Here is a 16,496-nt window from a genome sequence, read left to right as displayed (position 1 = left end):
CCTCATCCTCCTATGCTCCAAGGAATAGAGACCCAGCCTACTTAACCTCTCCCTATAGCTCACACCCTCTAGTTCTGGCAACATCCTCGTAAATCTTTTCTGAACCCCTTCAAGCTGGACAATATCTTTCCTATAACATGGTGCCCAGAACTGAACACAATATTCTAAATGCGGTCTCACCAATGTCTTATAAAACTGCAACATGACCTCGCAACTTCTATACTCAATACTCTGACTGATGATGGCCAATGTGCCAAAAGCCTTTTTGACCACCTTATCTACCTGAGACTCGACCTTCAAGGAACCATGCACCTGTACTCGTAGGTCCCCCTGCACTACAACACTCGCCAGAGGCCTACCGTTTACTGTGTAGATCCTGCCCTTGTTAGATGTCCCAAAATGCAATACCTTATATAGTTTCACTTGATAATGAGATAAATAAGTCCTTCTCTCTCAATATAAATATTGCTTGATATGGCACATCATTTTGCTTCAGTCCTTTATAATTTTAAATAAAGTTTCGGAAAGTGGAAAATTCAATTTTCTAAATTTTCTGGCATTGCATGCAAGTTAAATACGTGGTACATTACCAGTTTGCAATGTTACATAAAATCATTTCAAATGTTATTTCCAGAATCAGATGCTGAAAGTGGAGTAGAGTTATGAAATGTTATAATATTAGCTTATGGAATGTAGTTACCCCAATTAGAAAGCAATGCACTGTCGTCAAATGCAAAATAAAACAGAGATTCGATCAATCAACATTGGTCCAATATACCAGTTGTTATTGCAAGCCAGTTCAACTGTGTTTGGTGTGAGAAATGCTTCAAACACCAGTTTGGCTGACATGCAAAAGACACAGCAGTTTGTGTTCTATATTTCAAAAACAAAGCATCTATTTGATTCTCATCTTTCATTGTTGCAATCATTCTTGCCTGAAAAAACCCTGATATTGACACAAAATCAAAGCAGATTCAATTATAATTTGTTGCACTGGATAATATTTACAAGATCATAAATAAAGATTGCTACCAACCATGCCATCAGCTTTATTGCCTATGACATCAGATTTAATTTAGATAATAGCGCTGATTTACAAGGGCACAACATTTTTTAAGTTGTGCATGACTGTTTGAATTTTTATGAATATTACCAAAGATTACATTTTACAATGATCCAGCTCTTGCAGATAAATACAGGGAATCCCTGACTTATACATGACCTGACGGAAATCTGACTGGCCCTCTGGCTATAAAATTCTCCCATATATGTGAAAAAAAATTCACATATATAATAATAATAAGTAATAATAATAACATGTTTCTTGACATACAATAAGGACTGGGTTCAGAAACAATTCCATTATTTTAATTATGACTAATGCTATGGTAATTATTCAATGAAATGAAATAATTATAGAAAGTCTATTTACAGCATTACAACATATAGATTACTATAGAATCTGCAGGTTTCTGACATGAAGAAATCTGATACGGACAGTTCTCAGGAATGGAACACTTACTTAGGCAGGAACTACCCGTACTAGCAGTTATGTTGGAATTTACCCAAATAAATGGAAGACTCCTGTATATCCATTGTCAACATCAGGAAGCCCAGACTTACTGACAGATTCAGGGCACCAAAATATGTCAAAATATGTTTAATGTTTTATGTGTCATTCCTAACTGTCACTGCATGTCATGGTGTCACTTGCAGGTGGCGCACCAAGGCAAATTCCTTGTATGTGAATACTTGGCCAATAAACTTATTCATTCATTCCTTCATTTGCTCCTCTGTTGGAGTCCAACAGTGAACCTCAATCTAGCTGAGATTTCCCAATGCTCACACTGATGTAGGATTCAAGATCATAGGGCTGTGGATAAGAACCAGAGAGGAATTCAAAATACCTTCTTAGAATTTATTTGGTTTAATGTCTTCAATTGTCTGTGTTTTTGATGTTTTAGTTGACATTTCCGTAATAAACGAATGTTGATTTTTTTAAATCGGATATTTTGATTAAAATAGTCATTTCTGAATGGCTCTCAAATAGCCATTTTAGTTGAGTTTACAAATAGTCAAATGAACCCAATACTGGCAAATCTGACAGCCAGTAAAGGCAGGGTTGTGGAAGCTCAGTACAGCTCATGCAAAAGAGTTGTGGGGACGGGCCATTAAGGACTTGGAATACTGATGGGCTGAGTTTTATGTAACAGCCTCTCAAACACTTCATGGGTGCATGGTTGATGAGGAAATATGAGCAGTGTTGTAAGAATATATATCGTATGGTGGCACGATAAATGTAAAAATATACATGCACTGATTTTATGTCCTGTACGCTTTCATATATAAAAAAAATAGTATACTCTTTTAATTAAAAAATGGAGTGAGTGTTTTGGCAGCTGGCAAACTTGGCAGACATGTGTACTGACATTATTTCCTGTACATTTTTATGTATATAAATACATTTTGGAAGCCTGGCTTCTTCACTGCTCTTCAAGAAGCCCTAGCGCAACGAGAACCAAGAGATGCCTCTGGGCCAGGCAACAAGACAGTCCCAGCTCTTCAAGACCAAGTAAAGTTGGGGGGGAAACCACAGATGTTGATTCCAGGTAGTAAGTCTGGTCCAGTTAAATTTGGCAAAATATGTGAAATAGCTAAAACCTCTGATTGTCTTTAATTTAATACAGAATTGTGGTTGATTTACCATTAATATTTCAAACTGGATGTATCGTGGTTAAGTATCTAAAAAAAACTGCATGAATCTTCATATGTAAATACAGTTGATTAATGAGGAAGAATTTACAATTGGAGAGAATATTTATGTAAATGAGACTATGTAATATCTCACTTCTGTGGGTGATTTTATTAAAAAGCAATGAACAAGCTACAAAGAGAACAGGTTCTGCAGTGTAATTTTAATACCAACTAAATTGCAAATGAATAATTTGCAAGAGAAAACTCAATAACTGATTTATACTTGGACTGTGTATGCCCACTTTAGTTTCTTTAATAAAATGTCTTCCTTTTACTTCAGAAGTTAACGCTTTAGGTCATCCTGTAGCCAATGCCAGAAGTGGACTAGACAGCACGGTTCAAATATGGTTTCATATTCCGGAAGATCTATTTTTGATAATTCCCCAAAACAGGAGAGTGCATTGTGATGCAAAATCAACCTGCAACCATTAATTGGAATGTAGACAGCAGGCCAACCTTGTGCTGGATGCTCAATTAAATCAGTTTAGCATCCAGTCAGCACTAAATCATCATTGCCTCAATGCATTAGCAGAGACCAGGAACACAGGTGGTTAGCTAAATCCAGCCCAAAATACTTAAAGCAAGCTGATCCCTACAGTTATGAAGCTAACGGGTGCTATATTCTGGGGAGTGTTGGTGCACAAAGAGACCTAGGGGTACAAGTACATGGTTCCTTGAAAATGGCAACACAGATCACAAGGTGTTGATGAGATGTTGATAATTGCTTGCAGTTACAGTTACATACAGTGGGAAGAATGTGATTAGCTAAAGAAACTGCAGAAAAGATACCCAAGCATGTTGCCAAGACTTAAGGGCTTGAGTTATAAGGAGCTATTGGATAGGTTTTTCCCAGTGAGAAGAGAAAGATTTTAAAATGACCTGAGAAGCACGTTTTTCACACAGAGGGTGGTGGGAATGAGAAATGGTACAGGTGGGTACAACAACAATGTTACAATTACAATTTAGGTAAGAGATGGATGGGAAAGGGTTAAGTGCAAATGCTCAGTAAGACACATTGGTTGGCATGGATAAGCTGGGCCAAACTGTGACGCGATAACACCTGCCCTACATGCCGCACTGGCTATTCAAATTACCCTAATTCCACCTCTTGCCTACTAATAATCACAATACATTTACACTTGCACCTGAAAGTCAACTGCTTCATCTCAACCACATGCATGTGGCACTGCTGAATTCTAAATCTAAATCTAAATACACTTGGCTTTTCAACCACATTACCACAAAGTCAACAACCCTCAGATAGAAGTGCACTTCTATCTCTTGCAGAACTAAGTAATTAACAATCATGAACAACAGGAGCTAATTTGTGTGAACATGTGTGTATGCCCAATGGAGAGAAAATGGAACCTTCCTTCACAGAAACACTCACCAGAGGAGGTGGTCTGAGCAGAATATGCTGAGCAGACAATATACAACAGTTGGGCTGAAGCCACAATGAAGGCCCCAATGTGTAGAAATACTGATCTGCGAGTAGTGGGATATACCTCTCTATTGGACTGGTGGTGAGGTCTTCTTGCTGTATATTCAGTATATGAATCAGGTGAAAACATTAGTTGGAGCTTTAAGCTGCAAAACTGCAGCACTGGCCTCAACTCAGTGTTACAGAGCTGATTGACATCATGATCTTAACATCCAGAGTTAACAGTCGGTGACTCAATCCAGTGACTAGGTGATCTAGTCATCAATCTGTCACACCCCCACGCTAGTCACCATCCATCCCTGCCCCACCCTAGCCATATTGCTAGTATCACTGTTTGTATCCCTTTGTTATCACCTCTTCACCAACCAACAATGGACCATTGTGGACTCCACCTTTCCTAAGTCATCGGTGGGGTGGGAGATTGCAACCTTCACGTGATCCACCCTGTTTCAACGAATGCAATTAAACTGGCGTGCACAAACAGAAGGTCAAACAGAACAAGGAGAAGGAGAAGGAGAAGGAGAAGAAGAAGGAGATTCATCATCATCATCATCATCATCATCATCATCATCATCAGTGCTGTCCCGTACCTTTTCATACCTCTAGTTTCTATAGATTAGTGTCACTCATAATGTGGCTCTGCCCACAGGCTTATTAGAGAGCACTCTCTCTCTGGTAGACTGGTAGTATGCATGCTGAGAAGAAAGCACCTTGTGTTTCCTCTGCAGAGTTGCTAATAAAAGATTATGGATTCTAATCACTACGTGTGAGTTTGATCATTTTCCAACATGGTGTCAGAAGTGGGATACGAACCCTCAGAGCAAAGTGTACCTGGACTTGCTTAACTTGCGCAACATCTCCCACGACCCCATCGGTGTGTGACGCCGTTGAGTATGGCTGCCCCGCCTGCAGCTGTTCGTCCTTTCATCCTTTTTTAAAACTTTTAGTCCATCAAAAAGTTTTGTTTTGGAGGTCTTTTAGTCTTTTTATGTGGGAGATGGGGGGGAGGGGGAAGAGGGAAACTGTTTTCTTAGTCACTACCTGGTTGAGGAATGCATCTGTACTCCGAGCCGCATCTTTGCCCCCTCCTTGCAGCCTACCATCTGCATTAGCGCATCCTTTCCTGCCGGAGACTGGCCAGAGCTTCAGCAGCGGCGCAGCACTGAAGTACCATCACGGAGCGGGGCAATACCTTACAGGTGTTGCTGTGTTGGAGCTCCAGAGTGTTGGGACTGCCAACTTCAACATCGTGGAGCTGTGGGCTGCAGAGCTTCCAGCCGCGGGTGGCGCTGACTTTAACAAAGCGGGGTCCTGGGATCCATCGCCGAGGATTGCCAGTAGGAAGCGGCCGAGTCGGAACTCCAAGCCGCTGAGAGTTTTCTTCTGACGACGGAGTTCCATCATCCGGCGAGAGGGCCTGAAACATCGGGCTGCCGTTGCGGCGACTGCAGACGCCTCAATAGGCCCCGACCATGGATGAACATAGAGGCAGATGACTGAACTTTTATTGCCTTCCCCCACAGTGGGAAAAGTTGTTTCTGCTGCTTGGGGATGGTCTTGTTAAATTCTATCGTGTGTAGTGTTCTTTTTATTTGTATGGCTGTATGGCAACCCAAATCTCACTGGAACAATTGGTACAGTGACAATAAATGTAAACTTCACGAGCCACGTTCATACTTGGTCAATGCCGATGGCAGGACCTACAGATGTAATAGGCAACATACCATGCCTGTGAATGAGCCGGCACCACCTCCGTACTATCCTGACCGCACAAATGTACTTCCATCCACATCCAGCGGCATCGGCCCGACTGCACCAGCACGACAACCTGTTTCTGATCCGGTTAATTCGCCGATGGCTATGCCGTCTCCGCCTGTGCCAAAGTGTCCTGTTTCATCCCCGGGAATGCCGTTTCAATCTCCGACACCTATTTCGCCACCGATTGTGTCCCCGGTGAGGGATGGACTATACCATACGCATGCTGGTCGTGTTTGGAAGCCCACCGTAAAGTACCGAGACTATGTTTGAACTTCCTCCAGTTTATTGCCACATACTATGTGTGCTTTATATAGTCAGCAGTATACATTTGTATTAATTCTTGGTAGTACTCAGTAGTTTTGCATTTGCATTTAATTCTTTAAGAGGGAGGATGTAGATTTGTGTCACTCATACTGTGGCTCCGCCACAAGCTTATTAGAGAGCTCTCTCTCTCTCTCTCTGGTAGACTGGTAGACTGGTAGTATGCATGCTGAGAAGAAAGCACCTTGTGTTTCCTCTGCAGAGTTGCTAATAAAAGACTGGATTTTAATCACTGCGTGTGAGTTTGAACATTTTCCAACAGTTCCCCTCCCCCCTGACTCTCAGTCTGCAGAAGGGTCTCGTCCCGAAACGTCACCTTTTCCATTTCTCTAGAAATGCTGCCTGACCCGCTGAGTTATTCCAGCAATTTGTTTCTATAGTCAGTGACTCAAGCTATTTCATGCCAGAGTTTAACTTGTGAACTGGTGCTTTAACAGTTTTAACCACAAAATATAGCAGAAAAATAATAGTATGTGGACACAAGATACTGCAGATGCGGGAAACTGGAGCAAGAATCAAACTGCTGGAGGAACAAAAAATGGTTACATCATCAAAGAAAACAATGCAAAGCAACAATAGAGTGTATTTCATAAATTGCCAGATTACAGCAATATTTTAAAATTAAAGTTGAGAAATGCAATATTATTGTCAGTAAAAGTCATATTCTAAACGTTTATTTTGTAATTTGTCTATTTAAAGTAATTTTCCCTTTTGGTCAACTTTTTTCCTTTCATAAGTCCTAATTTTCCTTTTCTAAGTCATCAACATTTTTTGGATGCCTGTCCTCAAGGCCACGGTGTTACCCTAGGTTAATCTTATCTCTGGCATTCCCTATGACGCAAAAACAAAATAATGTCAGCATTTCATTGCAGGATATTGCCTACTGAATGATGGATAAAAATTCAACATCTTAAATTTGTGCTGTGTCAAAGACCTTGATGACATAACCAGTTTCTTTCTATCAATTAATAATGAAATGAACCTTGTAAGGAAAGCTAACATGATAATATGGACAGGTAGATGTATGGATAAATGGCACAGGTATGGTGGTGAAATGTACAGATGAGTTTGAGAGGGAAACACTATGGCAATGTTACCTAAAAATGAGTTAAGAGATAGCATTAGCTTCCCATAAAACAATCTCCTTCAAACCATTAAGACTGTACTCAATCTTCAATAACATTTGTATTCTGTATCATTCTGTATTTTGATGTGCACCAACATGGAAAGATAAAACTAGAAATTGTACTATGCGTAAAATATCTGTCAGGCAGGCAATACAAAGGAGACCACCATGTTTATGAATACAGTGCATTTCCTGGCTCTTTGGTGCAATTACACACATTGGCCATAAATAATTTCAGATGTCACACACAAATAATTGTCCAGTTAAGGCTAGAGTTCCTACAGCAGCAATTCATATGAAGAGCTGCTGTTTGAAGTAGCTAGAGTGTTGGAAAAGACACAGAAGGATTCCACCTCCCTGCTGTTTGATTGGACATCATGGAAGTAGTACTGAAGATCCAGGAAGAAAGGACAGGACTATTGTTGGTGGTTATTAATGCTGATTGGGAGATTCGTGTTTAATGATAAGTGTGTGGGGCACAGATCAGATCATTGATAGAAGAGATTCAAGTGATCGGTGTAGGGGTCAGATGATCAATTGGGTGAGGTCATGAGCTAGGTGAATGGAGACGGTCTGGCTAAAGGGCCAATCAGTGCCAGGTTCATGGCCGTTTGTGGTTTATATCAGCAATGTGGAAGACAATGTACTCGGCATGATTTCTAAGTTTGGAGATGACACTAAACTGGGTGGTATCGTAGATAATGAAGATGGTCATCAAAAATTACAGCAGGATCGTGGTCAGTCAGCCAAGTAAGCTGAGAAAAGGTTAATGGCATTTAATGGAGATAAGTGTGAGGTGTTTCATTTTGGGAAGTCAAACCAGGGTGGGACATTCACAGTGAATGGCAGGGCTCTGGGGAGTGTTGTAGAGCAAAGGGATCGAGGACTGCAGGTACATAGTTCCTTGAAAGGGGCATCACATCAAATTATTTTGGCACATTGGCCTATATCAGTCAGTGTATTGTGTTTAGAAGTTGGGACGTTATGTTACAGGCCACATTTGCAATACTGTGTTCAGTTTTGGTCAGCCTGTTTTATGTAAGATGATGTTAAGCAGGAAAGAGTGTGGAGAAGATGTACAAGGAAGCTAGGACACTATCCTTTGGAGCGCAGGAAGATGTGGAGTGATCTTGTAGTGGAGTATAAGATCATACGGGGAATAGATCGGGTGGGTACACTGAGTCTGTTACCCAGTGTAGGGGAATCAAGAACCAGAGGACATAGGTTTAAGATGAGAGGGGAAAGGTTTAATAGGAACCCAAGGGGCAACCTTTTCACACAGGGGTTGGTGGTTATATAATAAATCCTGCCAGTAGAGGTAGTTGAGGCAGGTACTATAATATTTAAAAGCCATTTGGACAGGTACATGGATAGGAAAGGTTTAGAGGGATTGGGTCCAAATACGGGCAGGTGGGACTAGTGTAGATGGGGCATCTTGGCATAAGCAAGTTGTGCCAATGCGCTTGTTACCATTCTATATGACTCGAGCAACCGTCAGCAACTCCTTTGGGTTTTGAGTTACCAAAGCACTTCAGATTAATAGAACCTTATTCCCCTCAGTAACATTCTTTGCAAGCTTTGCACAATATGGGTCAGGGGTCTGCAAATATTGGTTAGATGGCACGAGTTGCTGAAATGTGCCAGCGGGATTCAACTAGGAAACTCACTTAAACCTTTTGTACCCCAGGAAAGAACACCTTCAGTCATGCCGCACTGAAAATTGGCACATTACCTAACCACATTTCAATGCATTACTTTACTGAATGACACTCATTAAACTCTGGAAAGAAAATGCCTGGTGCGTTGAAACCTCAGTCTAGAATCCTGAGCACACAACTAGGCATTAGTTCCAGTACAGGAGAGAGGAGACAGCATTGTTTTGGCACTCTTTCTAGCCTCTTCAGTACAATAAAAGTGAAATATTTCTAAGAAAGCAGAGTTCTTCATGTTCTGCTGGCCAATAATTCTCCTGCCATCCATATCACTAAGACAGGTTATCTGTTCAACATCACTTTTCTGTTTGTGGGACCTTGATGTGGTAAATAGTCTGCTGTGTTTGCGACATTATAACAGCAACTACAGTACAAATAAGCACGATTAGTCATTAAAGCTTTGTGGTATCCTGAGAACGTGCAGAGATAAATTTTCTTATTTTTACATAATTAATTAAAGAAGGAACATGACTTTCCTTCAATAATCTGCAACAAATCCTTTCCTACTGATGGAAGCAGAGAAAATCAAAGGCTACCTTGCAATAAAAGTCATATGTTTGAAATACGCAGCAGGTCAATCCAGAACTGAAATTGTACAGACATGTTAACGTTCAAGGGGTGGACTCTTCAACGAAACAGTTCTTGATGAAAAATACACTCCTAAAATATTAAGGACTAGTATCTCCACACTTTCAGGATTTCTCATTCTCTATTGCATTTCTGTCATTAGCAATATTAGTTTCATGTTCTCCAGAGACACTGCCTGAGTTACTCCAGCACTAAGTTACTCCAGCACTTTGTGCCTTTTTAGGAAACCGGCATCTGCTGTACCTTGTGTCTCCATTCGTTTTGTGCCGTTTCATTTAACAGTGGTATTATTGCATCTATTTTTCTGCTCACATCTGTTTTCTTACAGCATCCAATTCTAGATGGCGTGATTCAATTTCTTCTTTGCCACTACCTAAAACCAAGTTCAAGTTTTTGGAGCTATAATAAAGATTTGATTTATTCCCCGTAAGTATCATTTCAGTTTTGGTGTCAAAGTATTAACAACTTTTGGCAATTATGAAATCCTAATTTTTAAGACACATCGCTAGTATCACTAGTCTTTCTGTGACCATTGGTACCACATTGGTATTATGGCAAACAATTTTGTAACACATAATTTTGTAACAAAGTTGTAACACATTTTACTTTTATACTTGAAAATACTACGGTTATGCAGGGTATGAACCTTGTATTCCACGTGATAATGCTTCAGCTTATTTGAATAGTTCACATTAATTTAGCAGATGGCCAAATAGAATCTAAAAAGTTATGAAGATACACCTTATTTGCAGAAGTCCTTACAGCTTGGTACCTAGTGACAAGCACTACCTTAGGGAGCTATCAAAACTACCTGTTACCGTCATACTTGCAGTTAAGTTGCTCTGAAAGGTTTTGTGAAATCAGGACATAGCAAGCTAAAGAGGCAACCACCTGTTTTTTTTAATTGTTTTAAATGAATAAATATTTATGTGGAACAAGCAATATTTCAAAACAGCAAAACATCTCGAACATACAACTCCAGTGTGAACTATATCAGGCAATACCATGAATGTCTAGCTGAAGACAAAATGAAAAAAAGATATGAAATACTCTGCACAATATACAACAAATTTGACCCAAATTTAAACAAATGGATAACTACCATGCAACAGAAGTATATGGAACTACAACACCACCAATATTATACTCTTTCTCTATTAAAATGATGGCAAAAAACATTTGCTTTATGTTTACATTCCTGTTACATATTGGAATTCACAACTAGTCTTAGGGTTTTTTTTAAATCGAGGTTTAGTGACAAAGAGTTCTGAGCTATTTGGCATTATACTGTTTCGGTAGGGTCCATACATCACCAATTGAATACAGCTAATAGATACTTCAATGTGCTTAAGACAGAGAACAGTCTGAACATCACCACATCACATGCAACATCTAACTACTAGATGTGAAAGCTAATTATGTTTCTCTGCCAACAATCTAGTCATATTGCACTTTGGCAAACAATGAACTCAGTTCAGTTCAGTTTTGTTTATTGTCACGTGTACTAAGGTCCAGTGAAAAGCTTTTGTTGCGTGCTAACCAGTCAGCAGGAAGACAAAACATGATTACAATTGAGCCATTTACAGTGTAGAGATACATGATGAGGGAATGACGTTTAGTGCAAGGTAAAGCCAGCAAAATCCGATCAAGTATAGTTAAGAACCTAAGCATAGGTGTCCATCAATGAATCCCAATTGTTGGCCAGTTGAGAGCAAGTTCATCTCCAAATCAGAGGCTTTGGGTTCAAGTGCCATTTCAGCACGTATACCTAAGTGTTGTGATAAATATGTTCCTAAAATGCTTTCTTGTGGTCATATTAAAACAAACACCATGCTGGGGAAATGCCCAAGTTCCCTGGTTTCACAAGAAAGTTATCAGACCTTTTCCACATACTACTTATGTGCACATATGAAAATCATCTACATTTTTTCTCATGAGAAAAGTAACTGTTTCAAGAGTACTTCATTGGTTCTACAGCAATATGCCATGTAGTAAGATCATGGGTGACTACTTCTCCCATCTTCTCTCACATTAGTTTGTATATATTTATCTTAAAATCAAATGCAATTTACTGCCATGAACCAATTGACTGCAATATTTTAAACAATAATGATGAAAAACAGACCTTTGTGCAGTGAAGGTCCATAATGGTTCCTTTCATGCACAATCCTTAAACAAATTGTTATTTTGGGGGGAAAGTGACATTGTTTATTCAGTTCACCTATTATATAATATTCAATAGTTTTTATCTTCACTGTGTCCGTGATGGCAGTTTAAATAACAAAATAAAAAGTTGGTTCACATTTGTAGGCTTCCTCACAAGAATAAATGGAATACAGCAAATGCATTGGGAGCCTATTTTTGTACAAAATTGCCAGTGTCAGGTTAGGCATGAGTAATAGAGTCATAGAGTGATACAGTGTGGAAACAGGCCCTTCAGCCCAACTTGCACACACCGGTCAACAATGTCCCAGCTACACTAGTCCCACTTGCCTGCGCTTGGTCCAGATCTCTCCAAACCTGTCGTATCCATGTACCTGACTAACTATCTGTTAAATAATGAGATAGTCCCAGTCTCATCTACCTCCTCTGGCAGCTTGTTCCATACCCCCACCACCCTTGTGTGATAAAGTTATCCCTCGGATTCCTATAGAATCTTTTCCCCTTCACCTTGAACCTATGTCCCCTGGTCCTCGATTCCCCTACTCTGGGCAAGAGACTCTGTGCATCTACCCGATCTATTCCTCTCAGAGTTTTGTGCAACTCTATAAGAACCCCCCTTATCCTCCTGCGCTCCATGGAATAGACCCAGCCTACTCAAACTCTCCCTATAGCTCACGCCCTCTAATCCTGGCATCAACCTCGTAAATCATTTCCGAACAAGCTTGACAATATCTTTCGTATAACATGGTGCCCAGAAATGAACACAATATTCTCACCAACGTCTTATACAACTGCAACATGACCTCACAACTTCTATACTCAATACTCTGACTGATGAAGGCCAAAATGCTAAAAGCATGTTTGACCACCTTATCTACCTGCGACTCATACCTTAGATTCCTCTGCTCTACACTACACTACAGAGGCCTCCCATTTACTGTGTAATTCCTGCCCTTGTTCGACGTCCCAAAATGCAACACCTTACACTTCTCTGTATTAAATTCCATCAACCATTCGTCCGCCCACCTGGCCAATCAATCCAGATCCTACTGCAATCTTTCATAACCATCTTCACTATCTGCACTTACTTTTATATCATCAGCAAACTTGCTAATCTTGCCCTGTATGTTCCCATCCAAATCATTGATGTAGATGACAACAATAACGGGCCCAGCACTGAACCCTGAGGCACCCACTAGTCACAGGCCTCCCGTAAGAGAAGCACCCTTCCACCATCACCCATCTGCTTCCTTTCATGGAGCCAATTTGCTATCCATTCAGCTATCTTTCCTTGAATCCCATGCGATCAAACCTTCCAGAGCAACCTACCACACGGAACCTTGTCGAATGCCTCACTGAAATCCATGTACACAACATCTACAGCCCTGCCCTCATTTACCTTTTTGGTCATCTTCAAAAAGATCAATCAGATTTGTGAGACACGATCTCCCATGTACAAAACCATGCTGAATATCCCTAATCAGCCCTTGCCCATCCTATCCCTCAGAATACTCTCTAGTAACTTTCCAACTACAGATGTTAAGCTCACCGGTTTATAGTTCCCAGCATTTTCCCTGCAGCCCTTCTTGAAAAGAGGCACAACATTTGCCCCTCTCCTGTATTGAAGGACTAATCGTAAATTTCAATTAGGACTCCTGCAATTTCCTCTCTAGTTTCCCACAATGTCCTCAGATATATCTGATCAGGCCCTGGAGATTTGTCTACCTTCATACACGACAGTACCTTCAATACTTCTTCGACGGTAACACGAACTGCTCTCAAGACACTTCCATTGGCTTCCCCGAGTTCCTCCATCCTACTATCTTTCTTCTTGGTAAATACAGAGGAGAAAAACTCATTGAGGACCTTGCCCATCTCCTGTGGCTCTACACAGAGGTGACTGCTTTGATTCCTGAGAGGTCCCACTCTCTTTCTAGTCACCATTTTCCCCCTTATGTATTTATAAAATATTTTGGGATTGTCCTTAATGCAACTTGCAGAGCTATCTCCTTGCCCCTTTTTGCCCTTCTGATCTCCTTTTACAGTTTGCTCCTTAGTTCCCAAAACTCCTCCAAGGATGGACTTGATCCCAGCTGCCTATACCTGTCCCATGCATCCTTGTTTTTGACCAATGCCTCAATTTCCCTCGTCAGCCAAGCTTCCTTACATTTGCCCGCTTTGCCCACTCGTCAGCCCACATTTAAAAACATCCCACTTGGCCGATGTTCCTTTCTACTCAAATAACCTACTCCAGTCAACTTGAGCGAGACCATCTCTCATACCCTCAAAGTTGGCCTCACCCCAGTTGAGCATTTTAACACATGGACCCTCTCCGTCCTTATCCATATCTTAAACCTAATTGAACTGTGGTCACTGGTCCCAAAAGGTTCCTGCACACACACACTTCATTAACTTGCCCTTCCCAATTTCCCAGCGTTGCCCCCTCAAGTGTGGGGACCTCCACACACTGCTTAAGAAAACTCTCCTGAACACTTTTGAGGAATTGCACCCCATTTAAACCCTTCACAATGATTTTCCCAGTCTATATTGGGAAAATTAAAATCCTCTACAACAACCTTATTTGACCTGCTGCTGTCTGCAATCTCCTGGCATATTTTTTCTTCTAATTCCCATTGACTAGTTGGGGGTCTGTAGTAAACCCCCATCAAGGTAACCATCCCTTTCTTGTTCCTCAGCTCCACCATATAGCCTCACTAGACGAACCGTCCGTAATGTCACCTCTGATCACCACCGTGACATCGTCCTTAACCAACAATGCAACCCCCCTCCTCTTTTCCCTCACCCCTGTCTTTCTAGTACCCTGGAACATTGAGCTGCCAGTCCTGCCCCTGCCCCGGAACAAATCACTTTACAAAACCCATGATAATAAACAAAATGTTAAAGCTAATGTACCAGAGTAATGCAATAATGCATGTCCTAAACTGTAACTATTCAGTTATAATGCTAAATCAGGGGATGAACACGACACGTGAAGATTATCGCATTCTGCTGTCGTCTACACTTCAGTGTAAGGGATTTTATTTGTTGTTAATCAGATTTCAATTAACTCCAAAGTGTCCCGTGTTTCCATAGCCATCCCTACACTACACAGTGTGTACCCACTGGCGTGGAATGTACAACTGTCACAAAGGTAATCCCACTGACTCATTGCACTAATAATTATCAATCATTGTCTAACTCCAAGATAACCATGCACAAAATTGATACCATCAACAAGAGGGTTATTCCAACTCTCCTCTTCCACCTCTCTTTTCAATCTCCACCCTTTTACCCATCCACTTCTAAATAGGAATCTGCAGTAATGCCTATTGCGTGGATGTTCTGCATACCAGGGGAGACCTTTAAATGAGGGAATCACCCACTCACTCTGAAATGGACGTTGTCGTGAAGCCATTGCAATGAAACGCATATTCCACTCGGGCGGTGGCTTCAAATGCGGGAACCGAAACAAGACTTTATCTTAAATAAAACAAAACACAAAAAAAAACGAGGTCGCCGTTCTCGTTAATCGTTTAAAAAAAAAATCCCTAACCCAAATCTATTTTTGCATGCGTTGTGGGGCTTGTGTGGAGATCAGCAGCCGTCTCTTGGACAGCACCAATCTTCTTGCCAAAAAAAAATCCTGAATAATTACTGTTGGAAAGAGGTGGGAAGCTTGACAAGATCGAAGCAAAAACGAGCGACAGCCATGCTAAAATAAATAGGGATAAATGTAACTAACAGAATTAGAGCCTTCACACACCTGTCATGGCGATAAAATATAAATCTCGGTTAAATTTAATTACCAAACGAAAAACAATCAATGACTCTGACATTATTATTGCAGACGGTTTTCTAATATAAAAAAAACAGTGAGATCGAATGCTGTATGTTTAATATTTTCCTATCGAAAGGCAGCCACCGAGCTGCTTGAGCTGCCAATGCTTCCACTGAACGATACCAACACCATCACATATGCATTCAAATCGCTTGTACATGTTTTCTGCCTATGCTTTTTTTTAAATGTGATTATCGATGGCAGGGTTTAATTTTGGCTGGTACTCACATTTTACCATCCTTTCCGTGGAAGATATACTAATGTCATTGTTGGACATCTTCATGAGCGAATGCAATGGGGTTCAGGCAGTCTCCGTTGTCCCGAGTGCAGCGTGTGTGTGGGTAAGGTAAGGTAAGGCTTGCAGTTCGCTACAGCATCACCCAGGCAGCGCTGCTCTGCTCAGAGAGAGCGAGCAAGCGAGCGAGCTGGGGCGAGGGCGGGCACGCGCGGCGCAGTCACGATCGGGGGGGTGGGTGCACGCGCCGCCCGGGTGGGAATGGAAGGCAGTGGGCGCGCGCTCCGGGTAACAGCAGCAGCAGCGGAGGCGGCGGCCACGGCCACGCGCGCGTTCAGGCTGACAAGAGATCAGGAGGATCCGCGCCGCGCTAGCGCCAGAGGCAGCAGCAACAGCAGCAGCAGCAGCAGCAGCAGAGCGAAGCAGAATCAACAGCAAACAGCAGCATAGCGCCCGCTCGGGGAACTCCCACGCAACTGGTGCCAGGGTCAGCCTCATACTGCCCTCTCACGGAGGCACAGGGATACCCTCTGTCCTTCCCACCAACCACCACACATACA

General features: G+C 41.4%; 1 protein-coding gene across 3 annotated transcripts in view; it reads right to left on the bottom strand.

Moving 5' to 3' along the window:
- LOC116978352 (serine/threonine-protein phosphatase 2B catalytic subunit alpha isoform-like) overlaps positions 1-16,187 on the bottom strand; it is a 329,244-nt gene extending 313,057 nt beyond the window's left edge. For 2 of the 3 annotated variants that reach the window (XM_033029454.1, XM_033029455.1), the window contains exon 1: positions 15,930-16,187. In XM_033029454.1, the coding sequence (XP_032885345.1) occupies positions 15,930-15,984 (55 nt within the window). In that variant the 5' untranslated portion in view covers positions 15,985-16,187. The remainder of the gene's footprint in view (positions 1-15,929) is intronic. The other variant, XM_033029456.1, reaches the window with a different exon arrangement.
- Positions 16,188-16,496: the final 309 nt, after the last annotated feature.

Source organism: Amblyraja radiata, chromosome 11, assembly GCF_010909765.2.
Source record: "Amblyraja radiata isolate CabotCenter1 chromosome 11, sAmbRad1.1.pri, whole genome shotgun sequence".
In the NCBI taxonomy this organism is placed as follows: Eukaryota; Metazoa; Chordata; class Chondrichthyes; order Rajiformes; family Rajidae; genus Amblyraja; species Amblyraja radiata.
This window is presented reverse-complemented; position numbering and strand designations above follow the sequence as displayed.